The sequence below is a fragment of the Oryzias latipes genome, chromosome 5 (genome assembly GCF_002234675.1).
Source record: "Oryzias latipes chromosome 5, ASM223467v1".
Taxonomy (NCBI): Eukaryota; Metazoa; Chordata; class Actinopteri; order Beloniformes; family Adrianichthyidae; genus Oryzias; species Oryzias latipes.
The window spans coordinates 22,525,537-22,544,336 of NC_019863.2; the positions used below are offsets into that span (position 1 = coordinate 22,525,537).

Consider the following 18,800-nt stretch of genomic DNA (forward strand, 5'->3'; position numbering starts at 1 on the left):
TGTCGGATGACGCTAGCATCATAGCTAATAAGGATAAAGTATTAGCATCTGTCCTGAGTGAAACTTTCATTGCAAATCCCATCACCAGTTCTCTGCATTCAATGCCAACTGCATTCAACCACTGTTGCTTTGTTTCCAAGTCCACTGGAAAGTTGCGCAAGCCAGTAATTTTTGAAGACTGAAGGCAATGAACCTACAGGAGCCATGCTAAAGCTAACACGCTAACGACCGACCGGTACAGAATCACAGATGGGCGGGGCTTTTTTTGTCACCTGTCTGAAAGCTTATAGAAAATCTAAGAAGCCATTCAAGTGGCTGAAAGCGAGAACGCCTGTTTTGCTGATGAGTTTGATTGACAGATTCATTAGCCAATGAATCACAAAGAATTAGTTGACCTGCCCCATGTTTGATTCTGTACCGGTCCGTCGTTAGCGTGTTAGCTTTAGCATGACTCCGTATCACAAAAAAAAAATGGAAACTGAATTGACTTCATTTTGCTTAAGCCAGAAGTGAGACATTTTCTATGGGTCCAGTTCTCATATGCAGTCAATGACCTCAACATACCACGAGTTCCTGCAGCGTGAACATATTAGAACAAAGTTTACATGTTTACTGACACATGGTGAGTTAGAATCCAGGGTAAAAATGATGGTTTCCTTCTTTTGAGCAGAGGACAACAGATGAATCTTTGTCCTGCAGCAGATTGTTTAACCCATAAACCTTGAGATGGAAAGACAAACGGCTGTTGAGCACGAGTCAAACGAAAGGAAATATGTCGGCCTTTGCTTTACGATCACGCACGCTGCTGACTAAGAACGCTGTCCGCTCTAACAGAGCAGGTCGGATTGTATCACGCTCTCCGGGGACGCCATCACAGAACACCTACTTTTTTTCTACCCCCCCCCGTACTTAAGTAAAAGTCATAACAAAGATAATGACCGACTTCCAATAATGTCTTGGCGCTGCATTTCCTGGCTAATTGAGTTTGATTTGGTGGCTGCACAGGAGGGCCAAGCTTCTCGCCGCATTTCAGTGGGAGGACGTTCCGGTGCGCCGTAGCAATTAAGTTGAAGGACTCTTTGAAGTGTGACTTCTTTTTTTAATTTTTTTAATGAAAGTCCTCTTGATGGGAGTCATGTGCAAAATGTGCGGATAATCCAGCCAGCTGTAACTCTATCAGCAGCGACACAAGTGAAGTCCTAAACTGACTTCAATATCCTCCCAAGAAAAGAGAACTTCAGGGTTTGCAGCGTTAAAGCAGAAATATCCCATTTGCATCATTATGCAGAGTTTAGAGACTTGACGGCATAGTGGCTTCGTTTGTAACACACTGGACTGAAATGTTCCCAACATCAGAGCTGGAAATGACCTTGGCTTCAGTTCACTCTGCTTTCGCTCTCGGGCTGTTCTCGGTGTTGCAGATTCTTGGCGGGTGGGATTCTTCACAAGGCCAGCCATATTTGCCGCCACTCAGCTGATGAATATTTGGAAATGCTCTTGTTTGCTGTGAAGAAAAGTGCCAAAGTTTACAGCCTTGAGCCAGTTCACTCTATAAGATCATGTGATCAAACTGTCAGGCCAAAGTCCTCTGGAGGGGGATGGGACGCTTCGAAGACGTCGATCTAAAGGCAGCATCTTTCCAGAGCTCCTTGGTGTTTGTTCTTTGCAAGATGTCTTTTCAGTCTTGTGTCAGTATTTTCTGAATTATTGATTTAGGCTGCTCTAACCCCTTAAACACCAGAGTGTCTGTGTTTACATTCTTTCCACTACTGTAACTCTTCAACTGTTGATGTAAATAACATAATTCCTGCCGATTCTAGAGCACTGATATGCAGCGGATGTACGCGATCAATGTAAATGAGGCGTCTGTCGCTGTGAAAAGCAGCTCCGAGCTATTACAGAACTCTTTTACATTTGTAAATCAGAAACAACTCATTCAAGTTGATTGCGAAAACCGTCAAAAATTTACGGTATGTCAAAGAACACGTTATGTAGGTGTCACCGATAACACCTGCGGTGTTGAGCACTTTTTCAAGGAAATGGATGCCAAACTGAAGAGTTTTTCACAGAAAACTGTACTAGATTTAAATACTGGTTCACCCAAACAATGGAGCAGGGTGGATCGAGCCTGCTCTGTGTAGTTCTCTGAGAACAGGGGTGCACAATATCCAGATCACTTTATCAGGATTGACTGATCAATCACGAATTATGGGATTAGAAGTGTGGGTAGATTGAGGCCATCAAAAGTAATCCAAAATCATCATCCTCACTGCGAAGTATGTCACTTTTGCACATGTAAAAAAGCAAACTTAACGAAACATCGCCAGAACCACCTTTTTAGGAATTCACTTACTTGATATCTTCAGTACTCTACAAAGGGTTTGTAAACATCCTTGTTTTTAAATGTTTAATGTTATCATTTTTGATCAGCACTGATGCATTCATGTTAGGATTTATGGGCATATCCCTTCAGGCGTTGCCACAGCAAATTAGATTCACTGATTGTGGTTTGGCAGAGATTTCTGCCTCACCCAACTCTGTATTTGATCCGGGCTGGGGACCAGCACAGGGGGACCCAGACTTGGATTCCCTTGTAGCTACATTGTTAGGCAGTAGAACCAAGGGTATTCCCAAGGACCCACACTGTTTACCGTGCCTGTTCACTAACAGCTCTCCAGATGCTTGGCAGACATGATCACCTGAACGTAGAAAACCGACCATTTCTTTGACCATTTTTCCTAGAAAACAGCAGATCACATTTCCTAACCTCCCTTCCAGTCTTTACTACTCTGTAAGAGTAAGTACTTTTTTGTGCAAGTTTCCTTGTTTCCCTGGGATGGGAGTAGACGATGCAAAGACTCTAAGGTCCATGTTTATTGATTTTTAAAGACTTTGATCACAACCCAGCCTCTGTGAAGCTATGAGCAGATGTTTTTATAACCACCGCAGGGTTTCTGAGGCTAGTTGGTAATTCTGAGAAGGTGCTCATCAGTCTGGGAGCCCCTCAGGACACCGACCTCCTGCAATCTATCTTTTGGACAAATACCAGTTATTGTGAAGAATTTACCCAAAACATCTCTGGTATCATGGGTTATGATCACGTCCCGTCATAGTGGAATACTTTCGACATAACTATTGGTCTTTTCGTTTTGCGCCAGTCAACGACACAGAGGAGGCGGGGCCTCTCCAGAGGGTGAACATCAGCAAACCCGACACTACCAGGTGGCACCTGCGGGACCTGGAGCCTTTGAGCAAATACAGGTTCCAGCTGCGCTCCTGCACCAGCATGGGCTGCGGATCCATCGTCAGCTTGGAGAGCACAACCTTGGAAACAAGTGAGTCCATTTAACGTCAAGAAGAACGCAGCTTCATAACGGCGAGTGCTCTGTTATCCGCATGTCCCCTCAAACTGTATTTCATGCTAAATGAATAATCATAAAAAGCCAGCATGTAATCTCTGCAAACGCACTCAGTCTTTACACACCGGGGCCATGAATTATTGAACACGGAATACAGAGGGGAGCTGGTTTCTGATGACTGCAAAAGCAGCACAGAGGCAGATTCTGACAGCATAAATAACTGTTTTTAATAAACAGTCACCTGGAAGAGATCTTTCTGCAGCATCTGAGCGCTCAGCAATAATTTCCTGTTTGCTGGAGGAATCTTCTCTCTCTCTCTCTTGATAGTGCAATCGCTGATCTGCATGAACATGATCACAGCGAGAATGACTCGTCTTTTTGTGTAATGACTCGCAATTTTGTGCAGCTGTTGCGTGTTTGCATTTTCTGGCCCGAAAGCCTTCGCTCTCTCCATGAATGCACTGTGCACCTCTTAATACTCACTGCGCTCTGATGCCTCTAAATTGTGCGTCGCTTTGAGATTTGGCTTTGATCATGCAGCGTGTCTCATGAATGTGTCTGTCTGTCTGCTTGTCCTCTGTCCTTCTTTTTCCTTTCATTTTTGTCCTGCAGCTTCCGCTTTGGCTTCCACTATTGGCCTCAGTATGTAGATGTGTGTTTGTGCAGTAAAGGCCATGTCATACCAACAAAGGACCTCTTAACCACCGAGCTTTCACGCCAAAACGTTTACGTCCTCTTTAAGTCCAGGGTTTGCATTGTTTTGCAGTTGTAACGCTCACCTCAACTCCATTGTGGACTAAAAAGAAGTCTGGTACCATATTTTCTGCACAATATGGCTCATCGGATTATCAGGCGCACCGTCATTGAATGTCAATTTACAAACCTATGTCATATATAAGGCCCACCGAACTATAAGGCGCAGTAAGCAAGACAAAAGAAGTTAGAGATAAGTCTGTCAGTCAGACTTTATTAACTGCATTCATAGTAACTGTAGAACTTGTTTGTGACACGTTACATTAGCCACATTAGCATATTCACAATACCTGTAACTCCAAACCTTGTTTACAACAACAAAAAACCAGACTGATACCGCTAAAACAAACGTTGCTGTAGCTACGCTAACTCCCAACCTTGTTCGTGATGGAATGGATTTTTATAAGGCTTTTAAGTGTGTCTTATAGTGTGGAAAATACTGCTATCTTCTTGGGAACAAGGGTTTATCGTTAACCGCAAGTGAATTTTAGTCTGGTTCACTTCAGTGTGAATGCAAAGAGACTTTCCATGGGGGAAAAAAGAACTAATTGGGGAAAATAAGTGTAAGTTCCAACAGATGCTGAAACAGCAGAGATGTGAAGTGGATTCAAATAGTATTTGATGGGAGCATTGGCCGTGGTTAGGTGCAGGACTTGGACAACATGGGCAGCTAGGTATCACCAATAATTTTCAGAATCGATTTGATTCATGATTTCCTTTTTTTTTCCATTCTGTCGATCACCCCACGTCGATTCTATTCAAGTAAATTTGTAATGCTCTCTGTTTATATATATTTAGACATATTTTGATAGAAATACATTAATAATCTACATATGTTTTTAAGATATCCATATTTATCTGATACAAATCACAAACTGTAAAATGTATTCGTAAAATAATCATCCAATGAGATTGCTAACACCATATAGTGTTCCATGGTTTCTCAAAGGAGAAGCTCCAACAAAAATGTGTAGATTATTAACATTGTTAAGGTTTTAAACCGGCTCGTATAACAAAAATAATTATTTTGCCTCTCCTGGAGGACGTTTCAGTATGGCTACTAGATGGAATTCCCGCTGTAGTATTACACTTTATTCTACGAGATTTGAGCAAAAAACGGTGCTATAGACTACAAATGATTACTTTAAAAAAAATGTTACCTTAAAGGAGTTTGGAAAATTCATGGCTGTCAGTATATAAAGCTGTTCATTTAGTCTACAATGTATGTTTAGGCTAAACAAGCATTAGCATTAGCCGTCCAATGGGAAATTCCATTACAGTGATCCCTTGATTATCGCGGGGGTTACGTTCCAAATAGAACCCGTGATAAGCAAAACCCGTGAAGTAGAAACCTTTATTTTTTTTACAATTATTATACAATGAAATACACTATTATACATTGAAAAGAAAGAACAAACCATTTAACAGGCTAAATCAATTGTTTTTTTAAAGAATAAAAGTACTTTAGAAACGTTTTTTCAACAAATAACTTCTGTAGTGTGCTGTCAAATAATAATTTCAATCATCGATAAGAACAGAAGGCTTTAAATTGCGGAGATTAGCCCCGCCCACCGCGACCCGAGTGGATTAAACGGAGGAAAATTTAAAATGATTATGAAAAAAATAAAAAAGTACAGTGGGACAGATAGTGACACCGGTCTACTTTTTCACTGCTCTTCATACTGAGCCGCTGCATCCTCTGCAGCGTTTTTTCCTTCTGAAGCCCGCGGTGCAGCTGCAGGTGTGTTTGTTCGAGAGAGGAACATAGTGATAGGCAGTTGTTGTCGCTCTTTTTTCTTCTTTGCTATAAGATCCTTATACACCGACATGCCACCATCGATTATGTTGGAGAACTGTAATGAACGGCTCATCAAAGGGTCCCATTCTTGAGCTACTCGCTGAGTGACTTTTTAGCCAATCAGAATGCAGAACACAATGCACAATCCAAATCCGTGAAGTAGCGAAACCGTGAAAAGTAAACCGTGATATAGCAAGGGATCACTGTATACGTTAGCAATCTCTACTTTTATGGATCGATTATTGGTTTATTGAGCTTGGATCGATTCAGATAGATTATTTGATTTGATGAATCCAGCCCTATCAAACACAGTCAATGGTTTGTAAATAAATATGTAAAATTTCAAACTCTTCCAATAGCCAGCGCTTTTACACGTGATCTTTATTACACAGTAATTGGGTCATTTTTAGGGGGAAACCCTGCTGACTGATCCACTTGACTTCAAACCTTATCTATTATTACTATACAAAGCTAGAAAAACACTTGTTTTCATATAAAAGCTGCTAATAATTTTGGAATCTTTGATACCTCAAACAATGTATTAAACGTGAAAAAAATGTGAAAATAAATAATGCTCAACTGATCATTTTTAGTTTAGTGCACTTCCCGTCTCTCTTGATATCAGTGTGTGAAAGCAAACCAAACTAGAGAAATCAGGGGCATTTTTAGCAGCACCACATATTCAAAGTGAGTTTGTAGGACAATCCCATAGCGATTGATGTTGATGTTGGTATGACATGTTCTGCTCTTTTTGTTTTTCCTAGTTAGTATTTGCATGCTTCAGGTTTAGAGGAGTGGTTTTGCATGATAGAGCTGAGAGGCTTGCAGCGGCTCTGGATGCTCGTCTGCAAATAATCAACCTCGTCATCTGCTGAGAGCCCTCCGTGCCTCCCTCCATTAGAAAAATGTCAGCTTCCTCACACGTAAACTTTGTGGCTTCCTCTCTAATAGCACTGCTAATGAGTAACCTCATTAAAAATTCATATTAATCTTGACTCATTAGCAGCTGTAAACGAATGTTGACTTTTGTGCAAATGACAGCGGAAGCAGCGATTTCTGTCGGACTCAAGCTGAGGTAATAAATTAAGAACCAAGTAGGAAGTCTCCAGACATGCCACACATCTTTCTTTTTACTTTTGTTCTTCTTAAGTTAAATATAATTTAAATCCTCCAAATTTCCCCAAAAATAGAAAATTTGTCAATAATTTACAGCACAAAAAAGAAACAAAATAAAATCAAAGAAATATCTGTTCAAGATGTTGTATAAGTACATTTAAAAAGAGCAAATTCACAAAGTTAGCAGCTTTTCACTTCAGCAGCAACTTGGTATGGCTGCTATGGTATGACTCACTTTCACTCCTAATTAACGTCTGTTCTAATTTGTGTCTTAATTAAAGGAGAAGATTGGCCTTTGACTTTTAGATTAAACCATGATCATGTCACTACATCAAAAAGCCTGTCAGGTGTTCACTCTCCATTTTATAAAATTGCCTAACTTTAAAACAGAATTTGTACTTATTCTGAGTTTAGTCCCCACAGCTTTGGGATAGTCCTGTTAGGGCACAACTCATAAAATTAGATGGCATCAGGTTTACCAAAAATGGCGGCAGAGCTGAAGAGGCATGGTTCCAAATGGCGTGATACAAAGAATTTGGTCATGTGACACGAGTGATCTGTCAATTTCCTGAACAGTTTATAATAAAGCCTTATCTTAACATGTGCCAGACAACCTACTCCATGCTTGTCCATCACATCTGTTCTTTATTTAACCCTTTAACACTGGAGATGTGGGGGACTATATCTAAATAACAAATGCTCTTATATATATTGTAACTCTTTGACCTTTTACGCGCTTATCATGAATCAGCATGAATCATGCATATCGACTTTCCACCAATATGTAACATATTAATAATGTTAAGTTTTGCGTATTGAAGCAAAGCAGCTTTTCTCCGCGATAGAATCACCTGATTAACACTGATTGTGTAAACACATCACTACTATAAAAGGCTTTATCAACGCAAGGCGGCTTTCTCAATTAGAATCCGCTGGAATTACATTAAATGCGTAAACAGTTGATAACAGTTGATCTGGTAGTCTAAAGAATGTCGTCTCTAGAGCTAAAGCTGCAGTGATGGAGGGTTAAGCTTTTGTCGCACTCTGATGTCAATATAATACCTTTTTTATAAAAAGGGTGAACACTGCCAACTACTGTCTGGGGGTGAAACGCCTATTCTCAGGCAGGAATAATATTCACAGTTTGAGTCTTAAGACCAGGCCTGCAAAATAAATCGAAAGTTTACCCTCATTGCAAAATCAGCCTGTGCGATACGCCCATCGCAAAAAAACAGCGATAAATGGTTAGACATGCTAAAGCAATCTTATGTTTGAAGTATTTAACAATACAAAGAGAGCCCTTTGCACATTTGACCAATCAGATGGACAGTCTTCATGTCGCTGATCAATCAAATGGAGCCTTTTCAGTTAGATTCCTGCTTCTTTAGTTGACATGGATCATTTTGAGTATAGTTTAAGGTATGTTGAGTTTTATTTAAATAAAACTGTTGTAGTGAAACGGAAATTATTTATTTGTTGTTTTCCTATTTGTTTATGAATTGCAAGTCATATCATCATCGCAATATCCATCGCTAATAGCCAATATCGCAGGTTTTCCTCAAATCGTATAGCTCTGCTCAAGACGCCATCAGAGAGGAGCGACAGATGTAAACAGATGTTAAGGTTGTTTCTAAGTAGATGTATAGCCACTAACTGTAGTTGTGAGAAGCATGTGTGCTAACAGTAGACTGTAGATCCTCCCAGCCCTAATTTTTTACTTAAAAGTGATAACCAGAGGGTGTGTCTTTCTTTTAGGCATGACATCTCCCACCTCACCTCCAAGCAGTCCAAAGTCACGAGTGACCAAACCCACTCGATCCACAATAGGTAGAGCTGGAGCACATCTTCCCACAAAAAAACACATGGATGTGAGAAAAGACGACAAACGTGCTTTTATGTCCCGCTCCTAAAGCTCAGGTGGTTTCCCGTTGGAAGAAAAAAAAAAAAACTTAAACTCTTGAGTTATTTTCTGTTTAAAGGTTTAAAATGAAAGGGAACAGCTGTTCTTTACTGTTAGCTGGTTTAATATCTCTGCTGCACCGCAGGGAAATCTACAATACGAGATCTATATCCCAATTCGACAGAGCGCAGTCACCTGAACACGACAAATACGTCTAATTGGAAGTGATTGATTTGTTGGGCCCTGGTTCCACCGGCACGCACGCCAGCGTATTGACCCAGCAGTCACCTGAGATTTCCCTGTAAATCTTCAACGGGGTGGGCGGCATGGTGGCTCTGCGGCGGGAGAAAGCTGCTTGGAGGGGGCGGCGACATAAAGGGGGTGATATTTATACCACACTTAGATAAGTGAAGGTTGATGAAGGATTCCGTATCAGTGTTTTGTCCTTCTATACAAAAGCCCTCTCAGCTCTGAAAGAACATCTGCAGCCCCCTGCTGGCCGAGCAGCTGCTTCCAACCACGGATAATTACGGGGTGAGGAAAGCAAGCACTGCTTTCCGTCACAGGTTCAGCAAAGGAGGACAGCAGAGTCTCAGGCTCGTCCATCAGGATCAGTGGCAGAGTGTGAGCCACACGTCGGGGTGGATGACTCAGGCGCAGGTGTTGTTGCGATCAGAGTTATCACCTAAAAGAATATCCAGCACCTGAGCTGCAGACTCACAGCAGGATGTGCATGCTGGCAATGCTGAAATAAAGTTTCTGCCTGCTTTACAGAGCCTGCCGTGAAAACACACGTTCTCCACGTTAATGATGTACATCTGCCGCAACATGAGCACATTTATGAGTTCTTGGTTCAAATTAGAATCATAAATCAATAGGCTTATTGAGTGATGCATCATTCGCGAACAAATTCTCTTAAAGTAGGCTTTAACCCTTTCATGCCTGAAATCATTTGTAATTGAATTTTTAAAAAAATCTTCATTCCCCCCACATTCATGCTTTAGCTCATTGCATTAGTAAAGCAGAAGCGTCCCCATACCATCATTCTTCTGCCACCAACAGATGTGAAGTATTTAGGTTTACAAACTTTACCCTAATAGTCCTTCATCGTCTAAAAACCCTCAACCTTATAGAACTTCATAGATTTTACCTGCAGGCCAGGACTTGTAAAGTTCAAGACACAATCCTCTCTTGGCTAAAACTAGTCTATGTACCACAAGTATACTTGGTCTATACTAAATGTGAGGCAGTGTATTTGAAGTTTACTTTTTATATACTATCTATTCATTATAAACTGGGACAGTTCTTCGAAAGATGCATTAACTGTAATTCTTTACGTCAAGTCAGCCTGCAGGGAGGAGCGTTATCACAGTTGCCATGGTGATTTGGGCTTAAGCTCCATATCAACATTGCTGGCGCAATTGTGCACCAGCGCCTGCCCTTTCAGAACTCATTGACGCATTCCTCACAACCTCCACAGAGCGGCGAGAACATCTTTCATCGCTTCCCTCTCTAACACCTCTTCTCCCCATCTTGTCTCATTAACGCGTCAATGCCAGCTCTGCTGAACGTTAGCTCAGCCGCTGCCGACACCTCTGCCAACATCAGCTGGATTTTCGGGGGAGAGCACGCTCTCTTTCATATCGCGTACGCGAACAAACGTAAGCTCCTCTGACCTCTCCTTTCATTCCCTGCCTGTTGTGGAGTAGAAGAAGTAGTTCAATCAGCACTGCAGCTTTGTTGTCGTCTTTTCACCCATTTCTGCACAACCGTGACTCGCCCCCTCTGCACAGGTGAGGGTCGCTGGCAGATATCAGAGGCTCTGAACACCTCTAAGACCTTCTACATCATTGAGGGACTCGAGCCCCACTCTGAGTACTCTGTGCGCTTCATTCTTTACAGCTGGTTTGATAACGCGAGTATATTTGAGGACGTTTTCATGACCAAAGGTGAGCAGGAGACAAACTTCAGCAGAAAGGGGAGTAGAAAAGTAGTAGTCCTCTCCCTCCTCCCTCAGAGTGTCCTTCACAGCGTCAGTCGAATTTAATTCACCACACCAGGAATTACATTTGTTCAGCGTTCCTTGCTTGATTAATTAGACAAGCCGGATTAGCTGTTTAATATTAATCCGAGAGCGTTCGAGCCGCGTCAGAGCGGCTTTATCGATGTAAACATTTAATCAGATGTTGGGATGAAAAGGCCAAGGCGAGTCAAAGTCACCGGGCTTCGCTCTCCGCAGGTCTCGCCAGCGTCCACACAGGAATATCCAGCCAGGGTTGGTTCATCGGCCTGATGAGCGCCATCGCTCTCCTCACACTCGTCGTCCTGATCGCCTGCTTCGTCAACAGGAACAAAGGCGGAAAGTATTCAGGTACGTGCTCCACTAACAGGCCCACCACCTGGTCTGAATACTAATACCTGCCCGCAGTGTCATTCTGTTTCCGATCTGAGGCTCATTTGTCTGGAAAAAATGATCCCAGAAGTCATTTCAGGAATAGGTTTTTGTCCCGCAGCCACAAAATGACTTTAATGCAAATGTCGACATGAAGGAGAGGAGCGTTTCTGCCTGTATGTTAAGCATTCCTGCTTCAGAAAACAAGCCAGAATGCAGATGATGCAGGAGCAGAGATGATGCGTTGCTATTGGGTTTTCTCATTGGCTTGCTGTAGATTCTACAATTAACGGTCACACTCAATAAAAAAAAAAGAAAGCTAATACAAGTTGATGCTTCAATTTCTATACCATGTTGTAGTTCTGCAGCATTTGGATCTTTCAGGTTTTGTTTTTTGTCAATAAAGCAGCAAAACGTTGATGTAGTTTGTGTAGCTGCGTTCACACCAGCTTAGGCAACATGCGTTCAAGCGACTACTTTTAATGAAAAGTCTATGTAAATGTGTAAATGCACAATCCTTGGATTCAAAACTTGCGTTTTCAGGCTCTACGTACAAAACATGCAGACGTCGAACATGCGATGAAAGTTAAAAAAGTTGAACTTTTACCTATCAGGGACTCGAAATTGATAGTTATGTATGGGTATTGTCTTTTTCAAAACACGGAAGTGCAAACTGTATGAAAATCGATCATGAAGAAGAAATGTAATCGCTGCAATTTTATATGAACCCATCCACAGATGCTGGAAAGCATCAGCAAAACTGAATACAACACTAGTGATTGACATGTCCACCGAAATCCCGTTTTTCTACGGTAATGGTAGGATGAAATCTGTCAAGTAGGATTACAGGTGGTTTATGGCAGTGAAACCACTCATTACACACTGTCAATACAGGGACCGCTATATACCTTGGTACCAGTACCAACTTGGTAACAACTTTCAGTACCCATCCCTACCTGGGACATCCAACCAAACAGTTCTTAATCCTCCGGTTTTCCAACTCTTCTGGAAAATTGTATGTCAAGTTCTGCCATTGGTTCATATTTCAGGTCTAAGGTGGAGTTGACGCTGATTTTCTTTCATTTTCTGCATAGTCAAAGAAAAAGAAGACCTCCACCCAGACGTGGAGTCCCAGGGAATAAATGACGACACTTTCTGCGAATACAGGTAACCCCCTCAACCCCTCACTGCAGCCCACAGGGTAGGTTCCTAACAGTAACTCCTCTTTGCCTTTTCTCTTCTCGCTTAAAAGACCTCCCAGAATCCTGGAGGTTCACGCAGAGTCTCATACCTCGTCTGCTGGCGACATTTGATGGACAGGGTAACTGAGCAGTGTGAACAGCGGTGGTTCATCCCCGCTGTTCACACATAAGCGTTGTCAGAGTAGTGCAGTCGTAGATTTAGATTCCGTGTCGTGTTTGTGAATGTGCCTCAAAGAAGAGAGCTGCCCTCCTGGAGAAAAGGCAGAACTTGTTCCCTTGGTGCTTCACTTCTCCTCGTGACTCAGATCTCCACAGTTGTGAGAAAGACGAAGCTGAATTATAAATTCAGCTGCATTTTGGAGAAAAAGTTTACATTTTTGTTGGTTTAAAGACTGTTGCAAGTCCAGAAAACGTTTTTCATGTTCTGTTTTTATGGCAGTTGCTTGCCATTTACAAAGGCAATTTACATTGACTCAGTAAAATATATTAAAGGTGATGCAGAACATCAAATCCAAAACATTTCATTAAAAACCCAACAGAAAAAGAAATGTTAACATTTTCTCTTTTAGCGTGTTATATCAAAATCTGAATTAGTTGTATGTATTTTTTTAAATTTCAAAGTAACTGTCAATACATAGAAAAGCACAGTATTTTTCACACTGAAGGGCCGACTTAAAAGCCTTAACTGATTTCCAAGAAGGACAATGCACTTTATAATCCATAGCACCCTTTTATATGGATACTTTCTAGTTGTAGTCACTGATGTCACAGTGATTTGAAGAGAGACACGGCACTGTTTGGTTGGCTGTTATTGTGAGTACGCTGACACGGCTAACGTGTCACATTTATCTATTTTGAGGTTTTTATAAGGCTAGCTGGCTGGCGGGAGAGCGGCAGCAGCAGGGAGTCAGGAAACCTCCCCCTTGCCACCTGCTTGGGTGTTTTTAATATTTTGTTTCATCAATCTCTTGTCTGTTTTTTGACGAACATGGACTTTTTTACTCCTAATAAGTGGCATGCTTACATGCTGCTCTTTTTTGGATATTTTCTACCGTTCGTGGGTCTGAAACGATTATTGTTCCCGCGATTCGCTCTTGTGGCCTGGCAATAACAAAATGCGTTATTATTGCCAATATTATTTTTCAACAGAGCTATGGTAACAAGATGGTTTCCCAGCTATAGGATCAATAATAGTCTATAAAGTTCTATCTTCATTTAGTTATAAATATATGAGCCTCGATATGCATGCACACTTTGTTGTGTCAATGTTACCGAACTCGATGTATATGCCTCTGACCCCATGATGTATTTTTGACAGCAACTTAATGGGAAATTCCGTATTCAAGACTAAGACGGATCATATTCAAAACAGACATGTTAAACGGAAAACTAAACTCTGTATTCATATATTTTTGCATACGTTTGTATATATATATTCTTGTCTTTTTGAGAGTTACCGTACCCCGTACAATTGGAATCCTTTTAAAATTTGATAAAAGATGACCGGAGAAGGTCTTTAAGCTTTTGAAAAATTGTAAAGAAAAAGCACATATTGAATCCTGCCGTTGTTTTTGGTGTTCTTTACAGGAAAAAAAAGCTAAATTTCTTGTTAGCTTCCCTCTTAAATTAGTCTATGGGAGTAAAATAAGAGTCACGAATCTTCAAGGCAACAGCTGTTACATTGAAGCTTCCCATCATCTGCTGTTTGTATTCTCAGTAATCCAATTAAAACCAAAGTGACACTAGCAAAAGCCTCAGAGAAAAAGGGCAGAATATATTTTCAGCAGTTCAATGTTTTTGTTTTCCATTGTTTGAGAGAACGGACGAAACTGTAAAGTCGGCGATCGTAGACACAGGGATCTTTCAGGAGAGGAGCCAGGCCGCTGGTGAAATGAGATGACCCTTAAAATACCCTTTGCCTCCTTGCCCCTCCCCCACCCCGCAGTGACAACGATGAGAAGCCCCTGAAGGGCAGCCAGCATTCGCTGAGCGGGGGGCTCAAGGCGGAGGACAGTGGGGACAGCCTGGTGGACTACGGTGACGACGACGCACAGTTCAACGAGGACGGCTCCTTCATTGGCGAGTATGCGGCGAAGAAGGAGAAAAGGGCATCGGCGGAAATCAAAGCGACGGCTCAAACTCCCGCGTGACGAGTTTGTCGTTTCTCCAGACAGAAAAGAAAAATAGACACTGAACGTAGTGGATCGTTGCCAACTGCCTCTCAGTTTATACAGCTCTTTTTGTCATATTTCAACACAGTGACCATTACTAAATACAGTGTATATATGATGTATATTCTACGTGCTGAGTGTCTTTTTTTATATATATATTATTGTTGCATTAAATGTAGAGTTTTCTGTGTTTGTTTCTCCATTGTTTTAGTTTTTATTTCTGTGTTTTGGTCGCACACAAGCGGCTTGGATTTTCCAACTTACAGACCTGTTTTATCTGACTCTCATTCTATGCCGATGACGGTTTACTTACTAATCTATTATTTTTCCAGTGGAAAAATAAGAGCCTTCATATATCACTGGGTTTACAGGAAGTGTTGGTTCCTAATTCTGTGCATCCATTGTTTACTCGTGAAAAAAAACGTTGAGATCTGATGGATCAGGGAAAAACTGTTGTCACTGAAACACCACATGGTGGACTTTAATATTCACATTTATTGCTGCAACAGTTTAATTGAAGATCTTTTTTAGTGTCAGTTCTGAAATGTAAAGTCTTTGCAGCAACTTAAAAAAAAGTTTTTTAAAAAATTGTTTCTGAATTTACTCGGTTTTCTGTAACGCTTCAATGAGAACATTTGCAAAAATGTCTAGAATTTTGTGAATATTTTCATCTTTGTTATAATGTACGTTTTTTCAAATTAAATCATTGAAAATGGCAGAAAAGTCATGATTGGCACATATCGCAAGAATTTAGAATGGCAAAAGTGTATATTTCATACAGTAATTTTCTTTTAAATTGTTTTAAAAACAAAACAGAGCTAGTTTTGCTGTCAAAAAAAAAAAAAAACACTTGGCACACTGCCTCCATCTAGTGTCAAGACTAAGAATTGCATCAAAATCAGTTGTCTTGCATCCCTGATAAAAAAATAAATAAATAAAAGACCTGGGTTAAATAACACTTTGCTTTTGTTCCTTTGGTCCTAATTTGAAAATCCCTGTTTAGATAATCCTAAAAAAATGTTTTTTCCTTTTCAAAACTTTTACATTTTAATATTAAAAAAAGAGCAAAGATGGGTTGTCAGATCATTTGTATGAGAATAGGAGCGTGGGATACCCTTTGGATGAATTTTGAAGCATGAAAGGATGAAAAAAAAAGTAGCGAGACGCCGTCAGACTAAACTAATCTTTGCACTTTCTTGGAGAAGCCATGCTGTATTTAAAATGGAAAGTGTTCTCTTTTTGTACCTTTGTTTATGAGACTTTCAAGGTCTTGGTTAGTTAGATGATGGTTAGCGTTTTCAGAACGCGACATATTCTCAAATTCTTACATTTACTTGTATGGCAGCGTAAGACCTTGAAGTTCTTCAGAACATCCGACCGGACGATTTTTCCTTTGAATGTACCGACACAGAAATCCAGGTCATTTTTTTTCTATGTAATGACTGACATGGCTGTGGCCGTTTGTGTTTGGTTAGATTTTCTGCAATCTACTGGAGTTGGCTAATTTTAAAGGTCAAAAGTACACAATGAATGAAAAAGTTTTGTAATCAGTGTGGGTTGAACTCTGACATCCTCTCTAAACGCTTTGATGTCAGCTGACAAAGCCGCTCTTCCTTTCGTCTAACAGCATCAATAAAAAAAAAGGATTTGTTAAGATTAGGTCTCTGCATGTTGCAAATGTTACCTTGTGTTTTATTTTATTTTTTAAATGTCATTAAATTGTTTTACTTTCTTATATTCTGCAGCTGTTTGTGCGTTTGCTTTGTTCCCGCCGCATGAGCGAAGGAAAAGCGCAGTCTTCATTTACTCTGGAGTTTTCCCCCCGTATGCCGAGTAACTTTTAAACAAATGTCAAAGTGGGGTCAAGTCTCCATCTGAGGCCGCAGCCGTGTTTGATCTGCGTGGCTGCCGGAGAGAATGATGAAAAATCCGGTCTGAAGGTTGAAAGAAGGGAGCGAAGAGTGGATCACAGCTGCTTCACTTTTTACCACATCAATCGGGGGTGGGGGAAGGGTAGCCTGCAGCACGACAAGACCACGGCTTCAACCTTCAGGTGTTTGTAATGGATCTACTGGCAGTAATGTCAACTGCCACATGTGCGAGCCACAAGCTAATTGAGATGTAGAATTTCTGGGTCTGTTAAGAGAAATAGGGGAAGATAAAACCACTGAATTGAAGAAGTCTAACACACCCTTCCCTTGTCTATTGTGGGAGTAACGTCGAAAAATAGCCTGCGATAGGTAATATCCACGAAGTAAGAGGCTGTCAAACACTAACTACATACTTTATATACTTTTCTCAGACAGACATGAACATTTTCACACTTTTCTCTTGCTTAAACAAGAGATAAATCAGGATTATCAAGAACACGTCAAGTAAGGGCCGACAAAGTGTGCATTATCAAAAATTAACGCACGGAGTGGAAACCTGAACTGTGCGTTAATTTCTGATATTGCACACTTCAGCGGGCCATTATCCCACTTATACCATGGTCGCTTACAAAAGAAATAAATATTCAGTTTTTTTGCACTTACTTCCCGTTATTTTTTCAGTTTAGATCAACTGCAGCGGCAAAGGAAAGCGATAGCTATGCTGATCGTCACAACGGGTTAAATAAAGCAATCAGTTCAGAGAGAAAGTTAACCTCTTACCGCTCGTTTTTGTCCAGATGATGAAGCTAAAATTTGTTTCAAAGAAGCCAATGCGTTGTCTGTTGTTGTTTGTAGCAAATACTGATACGCCTACAAAACACGACTTGTGCTGCAAAAAATACTGTACTTCCTATTTGGAACGTAAAGGTTGCTTTTCTCAGAATCCATTAGTATTACAGTTATTGCGTAAACAATTGAAGAGCTACTGTTTGAAAAATGCCAATACTGTGGCTAAAGTAAGGTTACCTTGGAGCAGCAAAAGACGTTATCACACATTATGATGCTTCCACCCCTGTGTTTCACTGAGAGAACTGCTCATATTTGGGCTAACAGTCCCCAAAGCTGCTTAAATTTTTGCATCCTGGCATAAAAACATTGATGAAAAATCTTAACAGTTTTCAATTAAACCTTTAAGTAAAAAATAAATAAGTAATACTTTTGCAAAAACCCTCTTGGTAAGATCCCTAGAACCAGAATTTTCTTTTTAGGTTGATTTTGGACAGACTTTGTTTTCTTTTAATAATCAGAAATGGGTGGAGAGCAGTTTCACAAACAAAGAAACATCAGCAAAAGCTTATGAGCAGTCTTCTTCCCGACTACCGGGTTTATTGTATTCACCTTATTTCATGGTTTTCCTTTCCTCACCGGGGGTTTAGGAGTCTTTACAGACGTGTCGCTTTCTTTTGAACACTACTGTCTCTGTCAGGTTTCTGGGTGGAAATGCAACCGGCGGATGTGGGATTGATCCTGACAGGTAAAAGGGGAATCCGGCTTCAGAGGCAGCTAAAGCTCCGCTCCCGAAGAGCGGCTGACTTTCCAGAGCAGTTACCAGACCCTTTGAAAAACACTCTGCCGTCTGGGACGTGTGAGCCACTGATCAGAACCCATCGCACTTCTGCTGGAAACGAACCCCCACCCCCATCCCCCCCGTCAGCCGCTCGCTTTGTATGAGAGCTTCATCCATCAGTCCTTGTTCTCTGCGAGCAGCGACTTTTTCTGGGAGGAGGCGGATGAGAGATGGAAGTGAAAAGAAAAAAAAGGGTGGTATAAACATGTTTTATCTTTTTCTTTTAGAGACCTGTAAACATTCTGTAGGTTTGTCAAAGAACTTCAGGACTCTAGAAGTGTCCGCCTGGTTTTGAATCAGTTTGAAAAGCTCAAAATAGGTGGACTGAATGACGATCACTCTAAATTCTGGATTTGAACCATTGCACTTACCAATATGTGATACTTTTTACACCTAGCATGTCCAAAGTGTGGCCCATGTGTCAAATGCACCCCCTTTTGCAAAAATATATTCAACATGGCTGCAAAAATTGCTCCATGCCCCGCTTAGCGCTGTTTATCCGATTAATGTGCCTTTGGGCTTCACAGGATACATGTTACAAACAAATATTGTCGTCAATGTTTGTGCTTGGTCCCATGTAAATACAAACCATGACCATGTATTTTTTTACC

At 40.9% G+C, this 18,800-nt stretch overlaps 1 protein-coding gene across 3 annotated transcripts in view; it reads left to right on the forward strand.

Moving 5' to 3' along the window:
• Positions 1–16,433, forward strand: part of chl1 (cell adhesion molecule L1 like) — a 95,035-nt gene extending 78,602 nt beyond the window's left edge. The window contains exons 24-31 of one of the 3 annotated variants that reach the window (XM_020703383.2): positions 3,159–3,335; positions 3,972–4,001; positions 8,782–8,853; positions 10,486–10,587; positions 10,720–10,875; positions 11,166–11,297; positions 12,413–12,485; positions 14,466–16,433. In XM_020703383.2, coding sequence (XP_020559042.2) covers positions 3,159–3,335; positions 3,972–4,001; positions 8,782–8,853; positions 10,486–10,587; positions 10,720–10,875; positions 11,166–11,297; positions 12,413–12,485; positions 14,466–14,670 — 947 coding nt within the window. In that variant the 3' untranslated portion in view covers positions 14,671–16,433. The remainder of the gene's footprint in view (positions 1–3,158; positions 3,336–3,971; positions 4,002–8,781; positions 8,854–10,485; positions 10,588–10,719; positions 10,876–11,165; positions 11,298–12,412; positions 12,486–14,465) is intronic. The other 2 variants (XM_023955097.1, XM_023955098.1) reach the window with 2 other exon arrangements.
• The last annotated feature ends 2,367 nt before the right edge of the window (positions 16,434–18,800 follow it).